This window comes from Perca flavescens, chromosome 15, assembly GCF_004354835.1.
Source record: "Perca flavescens isolate YP-PL-M2 chromosome 15, PFLA_1.0, whole genome shotgun sequence".
In the NCBI taxonomy this organism is placed as follows: domain Eukaryota; kingdom Metazoa; phylum Chordata; class Actinopteri; order Perciformes; family Percidae; genus Perca; species Perca flavescens.
In genome coordinates this window covers 8665872-8685623 of record NC_041345.1, presented here as the reverse complement: position 1 = coordinate 8685623, position 19752 = coordinate 8665872, and the positions used below count along the sequence as shown (strand labels likewise).

The 19752-nt window shown below is 38.9% G+C and overlaps 6 gene segments (V, D, J or C); all 6 read right to left on the bottom strand.

Annotated features, from left to right (window-relative positions):
* Positions 1-1439: 1439 nt before the first annotated feature.
* LOC114569357 (immunoglobulin heavy variable 2-26-like) lies at positions 1440-2251 on the bottom strand. The segment is given in 3 exon segments: positions 1440-1448; positions 1808-2112; positions 2209-2251. Coding segments are annotated over 3 exon segments (357 nt in total).
* A 452-nt stretch (positions 2252-2703) lies between these two features.
* On the bottom strand, positions 2704-3244 carry LOC114569182 (Ig heavy chain V region 5A-like; the record flags this gene model as incomplete). The annotated part of the segment is given in 2 exon segments: positions 2704-3121; positions 3211-3244. Coding segments are annotated over 2 exon segments (339 nt in total), but the record flags the coding sequence as incomplete, so codon positions are not given.
* Positions 3245-5189: 1945 nt separating this feature from the next.
* On the bottom strand, positions 5190-6206 carry LOC114569356 (immunoglobulin heavy variable 3-43-like). The segment is given in 3 exon segments: positions 5190-5197; positions 5709-5984; positions 6093-6206. Coding segments are annotated over 3 exon segments (333 nt in total).
* A 530-nt stretch (positions 6207-6736) lies between these two features.
* On the bottom strand, positions 6737-12779 carry LOC114569355 (immunoglobulin heavy variable 3-21-like). The segment is given in 2 exon segments: positions 6737-7119; positions 12660-12779. Coding segments are annotated over 2 exon segments (432 nt in total).
* Positions 12780-14591: 1812 nt separating this feature from the next.
* LOC114569143 (immunoglobulin heavy variable 3-30-3-like) lies at positions 14592-15093 on the bottom strand. The segment is given in 2 exon segments: positions 14592-14924; positions 15040-15093. Coding segments are annotated over 2 exon segments (363 nt in total).
* A 630-nt stretch (positions 15094-15723) lies between these two features.
* LOC114569171 (Ig heavy chain V region 5A-like) lies at positions 15724-16240 on the bottom strand. The segment is given in 2 exon segments: positions 15724-16040; positions 16138-16240. Coding segments are annotated over 2 exon segments (348 nt in total).
* Between the last annotated feature and the right edge of the window lie 3512 nt (positions 16241-19752).

The following is a 19752-nucleotide window of genomic DNA, read 5'->3' as shown; positions in this document are numbered from 1 at the left end:
ACATTATGACAGTAATCATAATGAGCATCTAACCATATTCTCAACACCTTACTTCTCAAACAAACAAGAACTTTAACCGTCACAAACAGGAAGTTTGTCAAACCATCTGCTTCCAGCTTATGCTTTTATTGTTGTCATGTTTTGTGTTTGTGTTATAGCTTTGTCATATTCTCCTTAGAGTCATTTGACGTTTAGTGTTGTACTGCCATCTGGAGGTTCTGGGAAAATAATTTGTATTTGGTTTTTGTTGTGGCCTTTGCTTGTGTTGTAGTGTGTCTCTGGCACAGTAATACACAGCATCCTCTGGCTTTAAGTTGGACCGTCTCTGATACACCATGCTGTTGTGTTATTCTGGTTGTTTTACTCGTCCTTACACACTTTGGCATAATATTGTGGCCACTTATGCATGTTGTAAATTTTATATTTCCATTTTAGTTTTTCCATTTGTGTTGTCCAGCTTTTTACACAGCAGCTGTGGCTTTTTAGCCAGATTGTTGCAGGAGAGACTGTGTTGTGGCTTTTGCGTTTGTGTTGTAGCTTTTGTATTTGTGTTTTAGTTTTTGTGTTTTTGGTGTGGCTTTTGTATTTGTGTTGAACCGTCTCGGCCACCGTACTGACTGACCATCAGTCCATGTTTTCTGAGAAAAGATAACACAGCAAGAAGCAGGAGAACTCACAGGGCAGAGAGAGAGCAACCAGCAGAAGAGTGAGTGTGTTCATCATCCTGAGGCTGGAGATGTGACATCTGATGCTCCACACAAAGTACAAGAGCAGTCAGCAGGACAGAAGTACACTGCACAGACTCAAGATTTGCATCAGGACATAATGGGGAGGGAGTGGCTCCTAAACCAGCACTCTGTTATAGTTTGTATCATTTATTATTTCTTCATTTTTTAATTATAGTTGCTTGTCATTCTATGTTAGATACAATATCACATTCAGAGACAAGAGCACTTTTTGTTTTGTATTGTTCTATATCTGGTACATGAATTTTCGTTAATTCATGCATGACTTCATGCATGAAAAAGCAAGAATTAATTCAGTAATGTACAAGGACTAATAGTATCTCATGCATGACTTAATGCAGGAACAATACATTAATTAATGCATCAATTAAGGTATTTGAGTCATCAAGATTTCTGATTTATTAATGATGTTCATGTCTTCTTCAAAGAGCTGACCAGTCACAGCAGTGTACATATATTCAGAAAACCTGTAGTGTTGTAATCATGGTTAAATAAAAATGCATCATCCATTACTTCATCATGTTTGTGGCCCTTCAAATAAAGTGCTGACCTGGTCCATCTTTAACATTGACAAATAAGTTATGATTAATGGTGGCATGAAATTAAATGTATTAAGAATTTAAGTAGTGGGTTGGCAACATAATACTGAGGTCACTATATTGACACAAAATACAGTGTACTGCAGATGCATTTTTATGGTTGCTGTATTCACAACAACATATTATTAAGGCACTTAAACAGTAATGCCTGAGAACAATGCTCACCCAAGTAGGATATTTATGAATTTTACATTTTACTAACTTACTACTTGACAATATGTTTTATATGACGGGTCACAAAGATTTCCATTCCCTTATTATAAAGTGTTACTGTTCTATCATTTAACCATTAATAAAGGCCGTTTGTATGGTACATGTTAAGTTGAACTCAAGAATTAGTGATTACATTACATTTGACGCTTTTATCCAAAGAAATCTCATGTCAATTTGTGTTTGAGTCACATGCTGGTTGCTGGGTATTTGTGCAGGTCTGTTGGTAGTTTGTATCACTGTGTATCTTACACGCACACAGTAATACACAGCTGTGTCCTCAGGCTGCAGATTCACTCCTGTTAATGTCACCGAGCTAGTAGACGTGAGTGTGTGGTAAAGGAACTTGTTCTTCAGAGCATTATTTTGGTAAAAGTCTCCTCCACCAAACCGATGGGAAATCCAGTCCATTGGTTTTCCTTCACTCTGTCTGATCCAACCTGTTGCATAGCTGTTATCAGTCAGAGAATAACCAGAGACCTGACAGCTGATGGTCAGAGACTGTCCAGGCTGCACAACCATTGAGTGTGTCTGGATGAGATCAATACTGTTCACACCTGTGGAAACACAAATCAACATTATCTCCATCATTCATCTGACTATTTAGTGTTTCTAATGTGTGTATTAGAGTGAATCCACTGAAAGCTCCTCACAGGATCCAGCAGCCAGCAGCAGTATCAGAGCTACAGAGAACATGTTGATGTTGAAGCTGAACTGATGTCAGCTCTTCTGTCTCTCACTGACACACACACACACACACACACACACACACACACTTCACTTATTTATGAGGCAACACACAAGGAGGCAGATTTACATACTGATGATAGTAAATCAGCTGACTAAAGTATATTTGAATGAATCAAAATGAAGAAGAAATGTTCAGGTGTTCTCACATAAAGAGAAGGTGAATCCTGAATCTCTGACAAACATATGTGTGATTGTTAATGAAACGTAAATAATGATAAGAGAAACCATTCATTTATAATTAGTAGTTAAATCACTGAATTTATTCCATCACTTAAAAGGTTATAAATATATTCAATGATGTATCACTGATTGTTATGTCAGAGTATTTAAATTGATTGATTGTACTGTTAATGTTAAATTTAATTAAGAACCTAAGACTGTTTATCTCCTTGCTGTAACAGTGAGCTGGTGTTGAAACCATTAGTGGTCTGAGGGCTCCTCCTCTGGTGGCTTCATGTTACAAGTGTTCAGGCTCTGAGGGGTTTTTGTTCAGGTCTACTGATGGTTTGTGTTACTGTGGCTCTCTGGCACAGTAATACACAGCAGTGTCTTCAGGCTGCACATTCTGTCCATTTAGAGTCACTGTGTTGCTGGAAGTCTCTAAGTCGATACTGAACTTGTTCTTCAGGGAATCTTTGTAGTATGAAGCTCCAGTGCTTTTCACTCCAATCCACTCCAGTCCTTTCCCTGCAGGCTGTCTGATCCAAGCTGTGTAGTAGCTGCTGAGAGAATAAGAGACCTGACAGGTGATGGTCAGACGTTGACCTGGCTGCACAGTCACAGAGGCTGGCTGGGTCAACTGTTCACACTTCACACCTGTTAAAAAAGAAAATGTTTTGTAACAAATGATCAAGTTATACTGCAAAAGAAGAACTGTTGACTTGAACAAATCCAGAGAGACTCACATCCAGCTGCCAACAGCAGCAGCAGAGCTCCAGAGAACAAGGTTTATGTTGAAACTGACGTGCTGTGAACTCCACTGACAGCCTGATGTGATGTTTTTATAGCTGAGAAACAAGGAAGGTCACTGAGTTTGCATAAAATCAAACATATGAAGCATCAATGTTAGTCTAACTGGAGTCAATAGAAGAGTTTGTTCATTGTTATTATATCTGCAGAGTGAAAATATGCGTATCATTTTTTTTTTCTTCATATCTAAATTCAGGTCACTTTAAACTGTCAATATTATTTCCAATATTATAAAATTTGTTTACTATAAAATAATTATCTCTGTACATCAGGGGTGTCAAACTCATTTCTCCCCTTTTTGTAAATGTGTTGCGTTTTCTGACATTTGTGTTTGCTTTTTGTCGCATTTTTGTTGACATGAAGCCCTACAAAAAAATTATAGAATTTAGCAAATCAAGCAAAACAACAAAGACAACAACCTATTTCACAGCCTGAATATGAAAACTCTCTGCTTCTGGGGTCTGAGTCTCAGAGTTGTCAAATCTGCCATATGTCTGCTTTGAAGATCAGGTAATTGCAGTTTAAAAAACACTTTACCTTCTTTTTGGTTTGGCGCACAACTAGGCAGGCCAAAATTTATTGTGAACTCAAATTGATATACGGGCCGGTTTTAAATCTGCAAGGGGCCGGATTTGGCCCGCAGGCCTTAAGTTTGACACATGTGCCATACATGATACAAGTAAATTCACTTTATATGTAAACAATAATGTTAAATGCTGTCATCAGTGATCTCCACTTTTAGCTGTTTTATCTTAGAGATGATTATGAAATTACAGTATGTGATGGAAAGAGTGACCTATTCTTATTTACCTATTGATTTTATTACAGAGCAATATGAATCATTTCAGAGTTTGAGTATCAGTCAGTTAAGATCAATGAGAACAGCAGATCTGAGTTTCTCCTTTTAGTAACAGAGGAGAGAGAAATTAGACACTGACTGTCCTCTAGTGATTTTATAACAGAAACATTATTTTAATTATTATTATAACTTATTATATTTGAGAGGAAACTGAATAATTATTATTATTATTTAAACATATAATGCCCATATTATGACTAACTTTAATTTCACATCCTTTACAGTATTGTATCTTAATTTGTAGAAATGTAAATTATTTGTAGTAGTTTAATTTCAGCAACCAGATTGTTGGGCTGTCTTTGGACCTTTTATCAATGAGTGATCTTTATTCAGTTTTTAATGTGTTTTCAGGAATGTGTATAATGCAGGGAGGATTATTACTTTATTTTAAAAACATTTCATGTAAATCACATCATATAAAACACATTAACAACCTCAAAACAAGAAAAGCTAATATGAAAACAAATAAATACATAAATGTTATGAAAACTACTTCATAGTTGGGCTCTACCAGCCTGAAAGAATGAGGGTGGCGCCCCATTTTGATTTGATAAAGTGATTAATAACCATATTCATAATTTTATTAATATTGATAAAACATCTTTGATAATTTGCAAATAATTAAATATGTACACCTACGAATTCCCAACAAGTAGCTGCTACCTGAATTTATTTTTTCATATATTTGGTTGCTGACTGTATTTGCTGCGAATATAATTACATTGACAGCAGCCAGAATCATGTTTAATAATAATATATTTTGCAGCATTTAATAAAAGACTTGTAATGGTTTCAGTGTTTGCAGATGTTTAAAGAAACAGACATACAGAGAAACTTGGAGCCTTTTAGAGGAAAACAGCTGCTCAGGAACTGAAACGTGACAAAATGCAAAAAACTAAATCTTTTAACAAAAGATTAAAACTATTGTAGTTCATCCATTTACAAGTTACTCTTCTGTAATACACAACATATTTTACCTTCATATGTGTGTGGTTATGTCAGAAATAAAATCATATATCAAATATCAAGCAGCATGATTTTTATTTTTATATTTATTCAGAATTCTAATAAAAGCATACAACAATCATACTCAAATGTCTGTGTTGTCTCATTTTGAATGACTTGACCTGAGGACATCAGTCATGTGAGACAGTGCAGAGTTTATCAGCCCAGGGAGGATGAGGAAAGACAAGAAATGTTTCTTACTGCAGGAGTTGAAGTAGTTTACTTTAAGCAACCAGATCGTTGTGATGTTTGTGGCACTTTTACCAACAAGTGATCTTTATTGTGTTTTTGTGTGTTTAATGTTGAGTCATAATATTTCTCAGGAAAGCAGGACGTTATATAATGAAGAGACAAAGGGTAAATTATTATCTAAAAATGATACGTAAAATTTAGGGGGAAAAAATCAAAAAACATAATGTATAAAATATATGATATAAATATTACATTCACATATCACCTTCATAATTTGGCTTCATCAACCCAGTAAGAATACTGTAGGGTTTTTGTACAGCTGCTCAACCAACTCCAGTCACTGTGGCTCTCGAGCACAATAATAAACAGCAGAATCTTCAGTCTTCAGACTGTTCATCTGCAGATACACCTGGTCCACGTTGTTGTCTCTGGAGATGGTGAAGCGATTCTGGACTGACGTTGAATAAGCTTTAGTGCTTCCACTTGGAGCAGTAATGTAGGCAACCCACTCCAGTCCTTTTCCTTCAGCTTGTCTGATCCAAGCGATATGAGCGCTATCATCTGATATTCCTGCATATGTACAGGTCAGTTTGTGGGATTCTCCAGGGCGCTTTACCACTGGTTCAGACTCAGTCAGAGTCTGACTGCAAACACCTGGAGAGAAAAGCAGTTTGATCAGAACAGAGCCAAACAACATACCAAGATATATACATATTTTCACAACTAAATTAGCCTCAAAGGAAAGGTGGTAAAAATCTTCACCTGCCCAGCAGAGAGTTAAAAGCAGCAGTCCTGTCCTATAGTCCATCATGTTAAACTGTGTGTCCACTGTTCTCTGTCCTCCTCTCTGCACTCAGATAAGTAGAGGTGAAGATATCTGAGTTTTGTATCGACTCCTCCTCACAATGAAACTGGGAAATTAATGTGCAAGAATCTTAATTTGTGTAACATGTTTATCACTATTAACACTATAGCCACATGTATTCTAATAATACACAAATTAAATCTGTTTTTCTCAAGGTTTATTCAAATTAGTTAAATGATGTTTAATCTTGGTATCAGGGCTCTGTTTCTCATTGGTTTCTGTGAGCAGAATGGGCAGCACATGAGAGCATTCACAATAATATAAATAATTGGTTTCTGATCACCAACATCTAGTATCATTTATTACAACTGCTTTGTATTGATCTCACTGTGTCATACTATTATACCATTCATGGTTAGTACTTATGAATAAGACTTCGGCAATTTAGATAATGGTTTGACAAATGAAATAATTATGTCTATTACTGTAGAGAATGTAACATCATTATAAAATTAATATGTATTCGTGAGTTTAAAATATATGGAACTTTTATGTGGCTATATGAAAGTGCTTTTCAGGCGGTGAGAAAACTCAAATGTCATTACAGTAAGATCACATTGCTGTTTGTTGTCTGTGGAGGTTTTTGTGCAGCTGCTCCACTGTCTTCAGTCACTGTGTCTTCTCGAGCACAGAAGTAAACAGCAGAATCTTCATTCTTCAGACTGTTCATCTGCAGATACAGCTGCTCTTTGCTGTTGTCTCTGGAGATGGTAAACCGGCCTTGGACTGACTGAGAGTAGTAGATGTAGTCACTATCATATTCGATACTCGCAACCCATTCCAGTCCTTTTCCAGGAGCCTGTCTGATCCAGGCCATCCAGCTGCTACTGAATGACAATCCAGATGTTGTACAGGTCAATCTGTGGGATTCTCCAGGTCTTTTAACCGCTGGTTCAGATTCTCTCAGAGTCTGACCATCAACACCTGTCAAATAAAGAAAATAATCAGTTGCTTTTAATTTTGGTAATGTTTTAAAAACAACTTCAAATTAAGATCAGTGAAAATCTTCACCTGCCCAGCAGAGAGTTAAAAGCAGCAGTCCTGTCCTATAGTCCATCATGTTAAACTGTGTGTCCACTGTTCTCTGTCCTCCTCTCTGCACTCAGATAAGTAGAGGTGAAGATATCTGAGTTTTGCATCGACTCCTCCTCACAGGGAGGAAACATCTGGACTGGAGATATTTAATGAAGCTGAGTCAGAGTCAACCCTCCAAGTCAGCTGTTTTGACGTTTGTCTGACATGTTTTAATTTGTCTAAAATATTTCAGTATTAACACCACAACCAAATTCATTCTAATAATACACAAATGACATTTGACACATTAAGATACAAGGGTTTTTCAAATGTGTTAATTCATAATTAATCTTGTTATCAAGGCTCTCTTTCTCACTAGTCATTTTGAGAATAATAGACTGCAAATGAGAGCATTTATAATCATAACATTTCATTCTGATCAACAGCTACTAGTATTTATGACAATTACGTTATTGTCATTTCACCATTTTATACCATTGAAACATTACGGTTTGTACTTCACTTTGGCAGTAGATAACGCTTTGACAATTGTAGAAACTCTGTCTAATAATTTAAGTGATGTAACATCATAGAGTAAATAAATATTTACTCGTAAGTATAAAGTAAAATTTATAGAAATATAATATGTAAGTGGCCGAGTTGGCTCAGTTGGTAGAGCGGGTGCACGTAGATAGGGGTTTGCTTGTCGACGCAGCTGCCGAGGGTTTGACTCAGGCCTGCGGCCCTTTGCTGCATGTTATTCCCCTTCTCTCTCCCCTTTCATTTCTGTATCTGTACTGTGGAAATAAGGGCCTAAAATGCCCCAAAAAATAATCTTTAAATATATAGAAATGTAATGTAGATATATCAAAGTGCTTTGTAAGGAGAGGGGGGGGGCTCAGATGTCATTAAGATCACATTGCTGTTTGTTGTCTGTGGAGGTTTTTGGGCAGCTGCTCCACTGTCTTCAGTCACTGTGTCTCTTCGAGCACAGAAGTAAACAGCAGAATCTGCTGCTGTCAGGCTCTGGACCTCGAGGTACTGAGTGCTGCTGGGAACATCTTCAGTCATGATGAAACGGCTTTGAAAGGAGCTGCCATAGCTAGCAGAGTTTGTACCTGTGTTCATCCACCCAATCCACTCCAGAGCTTCTCCTGGTCTCTGTCGTATCCAGTGAATAAAGGTGCTTGTCATGTCAAAGCCAGATATGACACATGACATCTTCACTGTCTCTCCAGGTCTTTTCACCTCAGAGAAAGACTGGTCCAGTTTGATCTCACTCCAAACTCCTGTAATGAAAGAAATGATTATCATCCATCACACTTGAAAATATTAAGCATTTAAAAAACAAATTGCTTTACTTTGTAATTGCGAAAATGATTCCCTCACCATTAATAGCAACTACAAAAAATAAACCCCAGACAATCATATTTCCCATCAAACTCTGCAATGAACTGATGTCTGATCAAAGTCTTTCTGAGATGTATGAAACTGTCAGTTGTTCTGCCTCTAATGATTCTACAGCTGCTGTTGGTGTGTTTATAAAGAAGGAAGAGTTTGCATAGACCTCCCTCTACAGGTTTAAAAGGGAACATCATAGATGGACTTTACCTGCTGCTTGTTATGTGTGATTATTTTAAGAACGGAACAATTAAGACAAAATCACGAAAAGAAACATTGAAGGCCTGGAAACAAGGTATTTTACTGTAAACATCCTGCATACAATACATAAAAATATATATAAATTACACATACAGGCAGAGCTTTACAGTGGGAGTATTTCACTCACATTTGCCCCTAAAAATAAATGTGTGATCCAGAGATATCATTTAGTGTGTGAGTAACTATTATGACCTGCTGTGATCTTTTTTCGTCTCACTGCTCATTGTTCAAAAAAAGTCCCAAAATTCCACAAGCCGCAATGTCCAATCACAGAAGAGATTTTTCTGATGGTGCTTTCGGTGCGAGTGAATAACAATGACGTATTGGTAGGCTGGTGAGTGTTTTCAAAAGTGGGTTCTGGGGACCCACAGTGGTCCTTGAGGGTGTTTAAGGGGGTCCCCAGCAAAAAGGGGATTCATTTATTTATACTACTAGTGCAGTGCCAGTTGAAAATGTGCCTGTTTGGAACGAGCCGGTTGCTGGGCCTTTGGTATTGCTGCTTGTAGAATTCTTCAAAACCAAATTGTACACCAAAATTACTTACAGAAGGATCCCAAACCAATTAATATGCAACTCCACTGTATAGTCTAGACTACTGACTTAATGATTTAGCTGACAGAGAACGTTGCAAATTCAGAATGTAATCACAGTAATCAGACGTTAGCGTCATGGACTCATGGCAGTGTGCTACCCACCTGGCCCGTTTAGAGAGCTAATCAGCACATATCTGATAATAATAATAAGAGAGAGAGAGACATACGGTGTTGTCTTGTGTCGTATGATTGTTAACACATCAGTAGAAGTTTCAATTTCCATACAGGTTTAGTGGCTTGACGGTTAACGGTGAAGTAGGGGATTTGATTCGTGGGGGTTCCGTCCCAACCCGACCCAGGATGAGTCTGATGAAAAGTGATGTATCTGCCCGGTTCAGCGTTGAGATTTTCTCGCATTGCACAGCGCTGTGAAGGAATAATCTCCGAGATTACGTGATGTTCTGCCTGTGTTTAGAAGTATTGAATGTAGGCTACAGCTCAAAGCAATTTAATACTATATAGTGTCTGGCTTTTGTTTGATATTTAGTGCTGGCAAACCACACAACAGTCGTGATGTTCCTTTCAGCTATCCGCTTGTGCTCCAGGAAAGTGAAAAAAAAGTTAGTTTGGTATATACAGCAATCATGTAGCTAATGTTGGAGGCAGGTAAAGAGTCAAAGGTGGTAATAAATTGTCTTTTTTCAGTGTACATCTTTACAAAGCATTAGTCCCCAGAAAAAGAGGAATATATCTTTAAAAGGATTTATTTATTCATCATGACATCCTCCTCTCCTCAGATTCTGCTCATCTCAGCATTCTCATCCTTCTTGACCTCAATGCTGCTTTTGACACCATCAACCAAATCATTAGAGTAATCTTTGACACTGACTTCTATAATTCCAATTCACATCTCCAACTGTTTAACATAGCATTTATTCTGCTCATCTCTCTCCTTCTCTGCTGCTGAAACTCTAAACCATACCTTCATCACATCCAGACTTGACTGCTGTAATTGAAGTCATTATAGTATACTGTAAACCCAGATTGGTTGGACTGCTCTGAAATGAAGCGATGCAAACCTCATGGGAAGAAGAAAAAATATGTTCTGAACAGTTTCTGTCCTAGTTAACGTGTGTTTTAATAATGTTCTGTTAATGTTTTGGGTGTTCATTTATGTTATCTGGTATTTAGTGTTCATGTTTAATCTACATTTATTGTTGCACCATGACCGAGACCCGGGTGCAAACTGATGGGGTCTGAGCAGTGATAAAGCAAACTAATTTATGGATAGTAATTTAGATACTCTGTTGCTTTAATTAATCCTTCTAAGAAGTACAATGTATTTTTAGTTATCAATGCTTTGTGTGTGTTGTAATTTTTTCTGTTTCATTTTGACACGTGTTGAATAAATTTTTCTTAAAGGCATACTATGTAACTTTTCACTCTTTGGTCCCCCTACAGGTTGTCTCATTGGAACTACAGCTGCACGAGCTATACACTTGCCAGTAGCCAAGGAGGACACGGAGGACACAGAGGATTAAAAAAACAAGATGGACTCTTCAGAAGAGGTAATTATCTTCACTCGGTTTTCTGCGAGCGAAAGTCTCCGGACGACACCAATTTCTGAACTTAGCCATACTGAGAAATACGGAGAGAGTTGTGTGACTCCAACATGACCCCAGAAAAAAATTATTTATGTTTACCAATGATTTTTAGTAATGACTATTTAGTCTACTGTATATCCTCGACTTTCCACTTCCGGGATTGCTCCTTTGCAAACGGAAATTCCGCCGGATTTCACTCATTTAGGCCAGATATCCGTTGCCTTGGGCTTCCTTTATGTTGGCATTTTAAACTCCGGTCGATTTATGAGGACTATGGTTAACCTTTTCTCAGATCTCTGCAAGGAAAATCCAAACAGCTAGCTTTACTATCTGTCCAATCTTGTCTTCTGTTTTACAACTAAAACAACTTTAGAACGTACAATGTCCACCAAAACAGGTTCAAGGCCGAGGCTATTTTGCAGAGGTGCCGTTGCTCCATATGGCGCTTAGCTCCGCCCATGACTATTGTGATTGGTTTAAAAAAAATAAAAAATAAAACAGAGCATGTTTTTCTCCCATCCTGGAATGCTGTGTGGACTAGCCACCCAGCGCTGCGTTGGAGGATAGGTCTAGCAAAGAAAATACTGACTACTACAGTAATAAAGTAAACTTGATTTGTCTACTGCATCAACTTACAGCTCTGTGTTAATACAACTTGACCTGTTAACTTTCACCTTATGTAAAAACTTAGACAGTTTAAGGCAACAGTTTTCAACGCAAATTTTTAGTAAAGTCAACTAATTCGGGATAGCAGTGTACACCCCTCTGAAGTCCTTAACAGACTTTGAGAACTCAGCTGATCGTTGATTTAAATAGTTTTCTCTTTACTCACAAATCCTCTATATGACCAGGCCCATTCTTAGCTCAATTCCATTCAATTCAATTACATTTTATTTATAGTATCAAATCAAAAGTTGACTGATTCTGAAAATAAGTGTATGTTGTTGTTTTTCCAGTAATGATGAAACTGACTTAATAAAAATGCATGTATTATTAGATGATCATCATTTAAGCATCATTAATCATTAAAGCTAAGTTGTCAACAAAATTGTTGTTTTTGCTTGAAAATGTTGATTTAATATATAAAATGTAATATTTGTTTTCATGTGGGAAAACAATACATTAAAAATAACCGTGACTATAACCTCCAAGTATTTAACTATAACATAATAATAAATATAATATCTCTTAGGATATAGCCATACATATTTGTACTGTAGGATTTTGTGCAGCTGCTTAACCAACTCCAGTCACTGTGGGTGTCGAGCACAATAATAAACAGCAGAATCTTCAGTCTTCAGACTGTTCATCTGCAGATACAGCTGCTCTCTGCTGTCGTCTCTGGAGATGGTAAACCGGCCTTGGACTGACTGAGAGTAGTAGATGTAGCTAGTGTCATAACTGATACTCGCAACCCACTCCAGTCCTTTTCCAGGAGCCTGTCTGATCCAGGCCATCCTGCTGCTACTGAATGACAATCCAGATGTTGTACAGGTCAATCTGTGGGATTCTCCAGGTCTGTTAACCGCTGGTTCAGATTCTATCAGAGTCTGACCATCAACACCTGTCAAATACAGAAAATAATCAGTTGCTTTTAATTTTGGTAATGTTTTAAAGACAACTTCAAATAAAGCTCAGTGAAAATCTTCACCTGCCCAGCAGAGAGTTAAAAGCAGCAGTCCTGTCCTATAGTCCATCATGTTAAACTGTGTGTCCACTGTTCTCTGTCCTCCTCTCTGCACTCAGATAAGTAGAGGTGAAGATATCTGAGTTTTGCATTAACTCCTCCTTTTGATTGAACAGTATCCTTTGTTCAATCTCTCCTCAAAAAATATTTTCATGTTTCTGCTTTCTCCTTAACATATGTTGTGTTATTCTTACAGTAAGAATATTCTTACTGTATCTTAGAATTCAGATTCTATTTAGATTTTTAACGTAATGTCATTATTATCCATGTTTTACTGTTATTCACTGTAACATTTGAAAACATTTATTTACTTGGCAGATGTTTTTTTCTTAAATGCAACAAATAATTACAAATAATGTAATAGTGTTACTGTTTATATATGAAAGGTATCAAGATAATTATCAATACAAATTTAATCGTTTATTAAATCACTTTGTATGCTTGGTCTGAGATCGACAAACATTATCTTATGTCTTCTTTTTTTCAAATTTGGAAATTTTGAGTCCTGATAATAAGAACAGGGTTTCATGCATTTGTTCCAGGAAAACTCTGACATCCAACACGTTTCAGTTGTGTGCATTTATCAATGTAAACATGTAATTCAGTTTTTGTTGTGGGAGAAGAGAGGGAGAACTCCAGCAAGAGTGCAGGCTGTGAGCTGGTGTTGAAACCATTAGTGGTCTGAGGGCTCCTCCTCTGGTGGCTTCATGTTACAAGTGTTCAGGCTCTGAGGGGTTTTTGTTCAGGTTTACTGATGGTTTGTGTTACTGTGGCTCTCTGGCACAGTAATACACAGCAGTGTCTTCAGGCTGCACATTCTGTCCATTTAGAGTCACTGTGTTGCTGGAAGTCTCTAAGTCGATACTGAACTTGTTCTTCAGGGAATCTTTGTAGTATGAAGCTCCAGTATATTTTATTCCAATCCACTCCAGTCCTTTCCCTGCAGGCTGTCTGATCCAAGCTGTGTAGTAGCCACTAACAGAATAAGAGACCTGACAGGTGATGGTCAGACGTTGACCTGGCTGCACAGTCACAGAGGCTGGCTGGGTCAACTGTTCACACTAAAGTGTGAACAGTTGACCCAGCCAACAAGAAGGAGGTGGTTGAGTCATGTATACGCATTGTGGAAGTAGCCTACGTGCTTACGCTGCTGCAGTGATGGCTCAACCAGCTCCTTCTTGTTGGTTATTGGCTGGAACACTGTTTGTTATGGTTCGTGGGGCAGGTTGGCACAGTTTGTTTTTGTTGCCGTTTGTGGAGCCTGGGCTGTCTACAGAGACCGTGTTTTTTTACAGTGTGTTCAGGGGACAGGCAGCTAACGGAAAAATGTTGGAGCCTAAAATATGCGTCACATCACTTAGAGCACCTTTAATGACTATATTGTTATTCTATTATCAAACATTAATAATATTTTTTATATAAAATAGTCATCTCCATACACAAAACTCTAAACAATAACGTTAAATGCTGTCATCACTCATCTCCACTTTCAGCTGTAAGAAAGTATAAAAGAAACAGTAACATTATTTTTCATTCTCATAGATTCCACATCATATCATTTACAGACATTATTGTGTCTTACTTTGTAGAAATGTAAAGTAATTGTAGAAGTTTAATTTCAGCAACCAGATTGTTGAGCTGTCTTTGGACCTTGTATCAATGAGTGATTTTTATTGTGTTTTTAATGCGTTTTCAAGTTTGTGTATAATACAGGGAGGATTATTAATTAATAATTAAAAACATTTATGAAAGTAAAATTACAGAATATAAAACAACTTTACAACCTGAAAAGAACAAAATGTAATATAAAATGTTTAAATATATACATTTTATGAAAGATATTTCAAACTTGTGCACTACCAGCCTGAAAGAATGAGTACTGTAGGATTTTGTACAGCTGCTCAACCAACTCCAGTCACTGTGGGTGTCGAGCACAATAATAAACAGCAGAATCTTCAGTCTTCAGACTGTTCATCTGCAGATACAGCTGCTGTCTGCTGTTGTCTCTGGAGACGGTAAACCGGCCTTGGACTGACTGAGAGTAGTAGATGCTAGCACTGTCATATCTGATATAAGCAACCCACTCCAGTCCTTTTCCAGGAGCCTGTCTGACCCAGTGCATGCTGTAGTCACTGAATGTGAATCCAGATGTTGTACAAGTCAATCTGTGGGATTCTCCAGGTCTTTTAATTGTTGGTTCAGATTCTGTCAGAGTCTGACCATCAACACCTGTCAAACCAAAAACGATAAGCATGTCATGCATTACCTTGGTACAAAGATCAGAGAAAATCTTCATGTGAAATATGTCAGTAAAACAAATGGGAATGTAAAATTAAGTCTTCACCTGCCCAGCAGAAAGTTAAAAGCAGCAGTCCTGTCCTATAGTCCATCATGTTAAACTGTGTGTCCACTGTTCTCTGCCCTCCTTAATGTTGGTTATTCTTACAGTAAGAATAATCTTACTGTATATTAGAATTCAGATTCTATTTACATTTTTAATGTAATTATTATCCATGTTTTACTGTAAGTCACTCTAACATTTGAACAAATTTATTTACTTGGCAGATGTTTTTGTTAAATGCAACAAATAATGAAAAATAATGTAATAGTGTTACTCTTTATATATAAAAGTTATCAAGATAATTATTATTAGAAAAATGTTTTTTCTTTTATTAAATCACCTTGTATGCTTGGTTTGAGATCGATAAACATTATCTTATGTCTCCTTTTATTCAAATTAGAAATTTTTAGTCCTGATGAAAAGAACAGGGTTTCATGCATTTGTTCCAGGAAAACTCTGACATTCAACATGTTTCAGTTGTGTGCATTTAACAATGTAAACATGTAATTCAGTTTTTGTTGTGGAAGAAGAGACAATGATCAGTGATTGAAACCTCAAATTATTTAAAGTCAAGCAAGAGTGCAGGCTGTGAGCTGGTGTTGAAACCATTAGTGATCTGAGGGCTCCTCCTCTGGTGGCTTCATGTTACAAGTGTTCAGGCTCTGAGGGGTTTTTGTTCAGGTCTACTGATGGTTTGTGTTACTGTGGCTCTCTGGCACAGTAATACACAGCAGTGTCTTCAGGCTGCACATTCTGTCCATTTAGAGTCACTGTGTTGCTGGAAGTCTCTAAGTCGATACTGAACTTGTTCTTCAGGGAATCTTTGTAGTATGAAGCTCCAGTATATTTTATTCCAATCCACTCCAGTCCTTTCCCTGCAGGCTGTCTGATCCAAGCTGTGTAGTAGCTACTAACAGAATAAGAGACCTGACAGGTGATGGTCAGACGTTGACCTGGCTGCACAGTCACAGAGGCTGGCTGGGTCAACTGTTCACACTTCACACCTGTGGAGGAAAACATGTTGAGTATTGAATCAGTGTAATAACAGTGAACAGTGTGCTGTGATCATACTGTCAGTGTCTCTGCCTCAGTGAGACTCACAGGATCCAGCAGCCAGCAGCAGCAGCAGAGCTACAGAGAACATGGTTGCTATTGAAGGTGATCTGATGGGAGCTTCTCTTCTTCTGCTGCAACTGACAGCATGATATCAAGTCTTTATAGCAGACTGTGAGGAAGTTCACTTTGCATAGAGAAGGACACTGGCAGGCTATAAGAGAAGGATGGACTGTGCTATCACAAGTAGTCAAAGACTGGACTTATGTTATGAAAATGTATTCTGACACATGAAAGAAATTGTATTTATTATCACAGTAAACTTAACACAAAGTTACATTCATGTTTAATAATTCTTCACAAAACTTGAAATTCTGTTAAACTCAGATCAACAATATTCACTTTGCATAGTGAAGGACACTGACAGGCTATAAAAGAAGGATGGACTGTTCTGTAACACGTAGTCAAGACTATTATGACCATTTATTTTATTAAAGGAAAGAAAATGTAATACAGACACATATTTGAAGTATATTGCATTGGCATTTTTTACTTACGTGATTCAAGGTGAGCATTGATCTTTAATTGTTATTTGGCACCACAAAAAAGTTTGTATTTCTGTATTTATTCATGTATATTTGTCTTGGGCATTTATTGTTCAATGCACTAATTGGCTGTTCGTTATGTACATCTGTGTCGTCCACATATATATGTTGAGATATTCTATTGTTTTCATAATCTAAGTAGTGTGAGCATGTGAAAGCCCAATAAATTATACTTGGGAAACATTGCGTCATTTTGATCATTCAAATGTGTATGAATGACAACAAGTGCTACCCAGTTTACACACTGTGTTAAACAGTGTGTGATTATTATTTCTCACAATATGTTAAATTGAATGTTCATATTCTTTACAAACCTTATAACAGAGAAAAAAATACATTCAGACTTCAACAGTCTCAATAAAACTATAACTCAGTCAGTTATTCATCATTACATTGTTGGTTAAAAGTAAAACAGGAAGTCAAAAACCCCAAAATTATCTGCTGCTGTCATTGTGTGCCTCTTTGTTATTATTATTATTATATTTTAGGTATCCTACTGCCTCCTGTTGGTCTTTGTAAAAAACAAATACATTCTTTAAGGTTTTTGTATAGCTCCTCTGGTAACTTTTTTTGTAATTTAAATTTTTCATTTGTGCTCCTCTAGTAACTTTAACCAGTGTGTGTATCTGGCACAGTAATACACAGCAGTGTCTTCAGGCTGCACATTCTGTCCATTTAGAGTCACTGTCTTGCTGGAAGTCTCTAAGTCGATACTGAACTTGTTCTTCAGGGAATCTTTGTAGTATGAAGCTCCAGTAAATTTCCATTCAATCCACTCCAGAGACCTGACAGGTGATGGTCAGACATTGACCTGGCTGCACAGCCACAGAGGCTGGCTGGGTCAACTGTTCACACTTCACACCTGTTAAAAAAGAAAATGTTTTGTATCAAATGATCAAGTTATACTGCAAAAGAAGAACTGTTGACTTTAACAAATCCAGAGAGACTCACATCCAGCTGCCAACAGCAGCAGCAGAGCTCCAGAGAACATGGTTTATGTTGAAACTGACGTGCTGTGAACTCCACTGACAGCCTGATGTGATGTTTTTATAGCTGAGAAACAAGGAAGGTCACTGAGTTTGCATAAAATCAAACATATGAAGCATCAATGTTGGTCTAACTGGAGTCAATAGAAGAGTTTGTTCAGTGTTATTATATCTGAAGAGTGAAAATATGCGTGTCATTTTTGATTAATTGATCTAGGTACAGATAACTTTATTGCATTGAACTGTCAATATTTTCTCCACTTATTTTCTAGACTTTCCATCCATCCATCCATCCATCTTCGTCCGCTTATCCGGTGTCGGGTCGCGCGGGGAGCAGCTCAACAGGGGACCCCAAACTTCCCTTTCCCGAGCAACATTAACCAGCTCCGACTGGGGATCGGCGTTCCCAGGCCAGGTTGGAGATATAATCCCTCCACCTAGTCCTGGGTCTTCCCGAGGCCTCCTCCCAGCTGGGCGTGCCTGGAACACCTCCCTAGGGAGGCGCCCAGGGGCATCCTTACCAGATGCCCGAACCACCTCAACTGGCTCCTTTCGACGCAAAGGAGCAGCGGCTCTCTCCGAGCTCCTCACGGATGACTGAGCTTCTCACCCTATCTCTAAGGGAGGCGCCAGCCACCCTCCTGAGGAAACCCATTTCGGCCGCTTGTACCCTGGATCTCGTTCTTTCGGTCATGACCCAGCCTTCATGACCATAGGTGAGGGTAGGAACGAAAACTGACCCGGTAGATCGAGAGCTTTGCCTTCTGGCTCAGCTCTCTTTTCGTCCAACGGTGCGATAGATTGAATGCAATACCGCACCCGCTGCGCGATTCTCCGACCAATCTCCCGCTCCATTGTCCCCTCACTCGCGAACAAAACCCCAAGGTACTTGAACTCCTTCACTTGGGGTAAGGACTCATTCCCTACCTGGAGAAGGCATTCCATCGGTTTCCTGCTGAGAACCATGGCCTCCGATTTAGAGGTGCTGATCCTCATCCCAACCGCTTGACACTCGGTTGCGAACCGATCCAGTGAGTGCTGAAGGTCGCAGGCCGATGATGCCATCAGGACCACATCATCTGCAAAGAGCAGCGATGAGATCCCCAGCCCACCAAACTGCAACCCCTCCCCACCCCGACTACGCCTCGATATCCTGTCCATAAATATTACAAACAGGATTGGTGACAAAGCGCAGCCCTGGCGGAGGCCAACCCTCACCTGAAACGAGTCCGACTTACTACCGAGAACCCGGACACAGCTCTCACTTTGGTCATACAGAGATTGGATGGCCCTGAGTAGAACCCCCTCACCCCATACTCCCGCAGCACCTCCCCCAGTATCTCCCGGGGACCCGGTCATCGCCTTCTCCAAATCCACAAAACACATGTAGACCGGTTGGGCATACTCCCAGGCTCCCTCCAGGATCCTTGCGAGTGAAGAGCTGGTCCGTTGTTCCACGACCAGGGCGGAATCCGCATTGTTCCTCCTCAACCCGAGGTTCGACTATCGGCCGAACCCTCCTTTCCAGCACCTTGGAGTAGACTTTACCAGGGAGGCTGAGAAGTGTGATACCCTATAATTGGCACACACCCTCTGGTCCCCCTTTTTAAAAGAGGAACCACCACCCCAGTCTGCCACTCCTTTGGCACCGTCCCAGACTTCCACGCAATGTTGAAGAGGCGTGTCAACCAGGACAACCCCTCCACACCCAGAGCCTTGAGCATTTCTGGACGGATCTCATCAATCCCGGGGCTTTGCCACTGTGTAGTTGTTTGACTACATCAGTGACTTCCGCCTGGGAAATCGGCGACAATCCCCGTTATCCTCCAGCTCTGCCTCTAACATAGAGGGCGTATTAGTCGGATTCAGGAGTTCCTCAAAGTGCTCCCTCCACCGCCCTATTACCTCCTCAGTGGAGGTCAACAGTGTCCCATCCTTACTGTACACAGCTTGGATGGTTCCCCGCTTCCCCTCCTGAGGTGGCGAACAGTTTTCCAGAAACACTTTGGTGCCGACCGAAAGTCCTTCTCCATGTCTTCTCCAAACTTCTCCCACCCCGCTGCTTTGCCTCT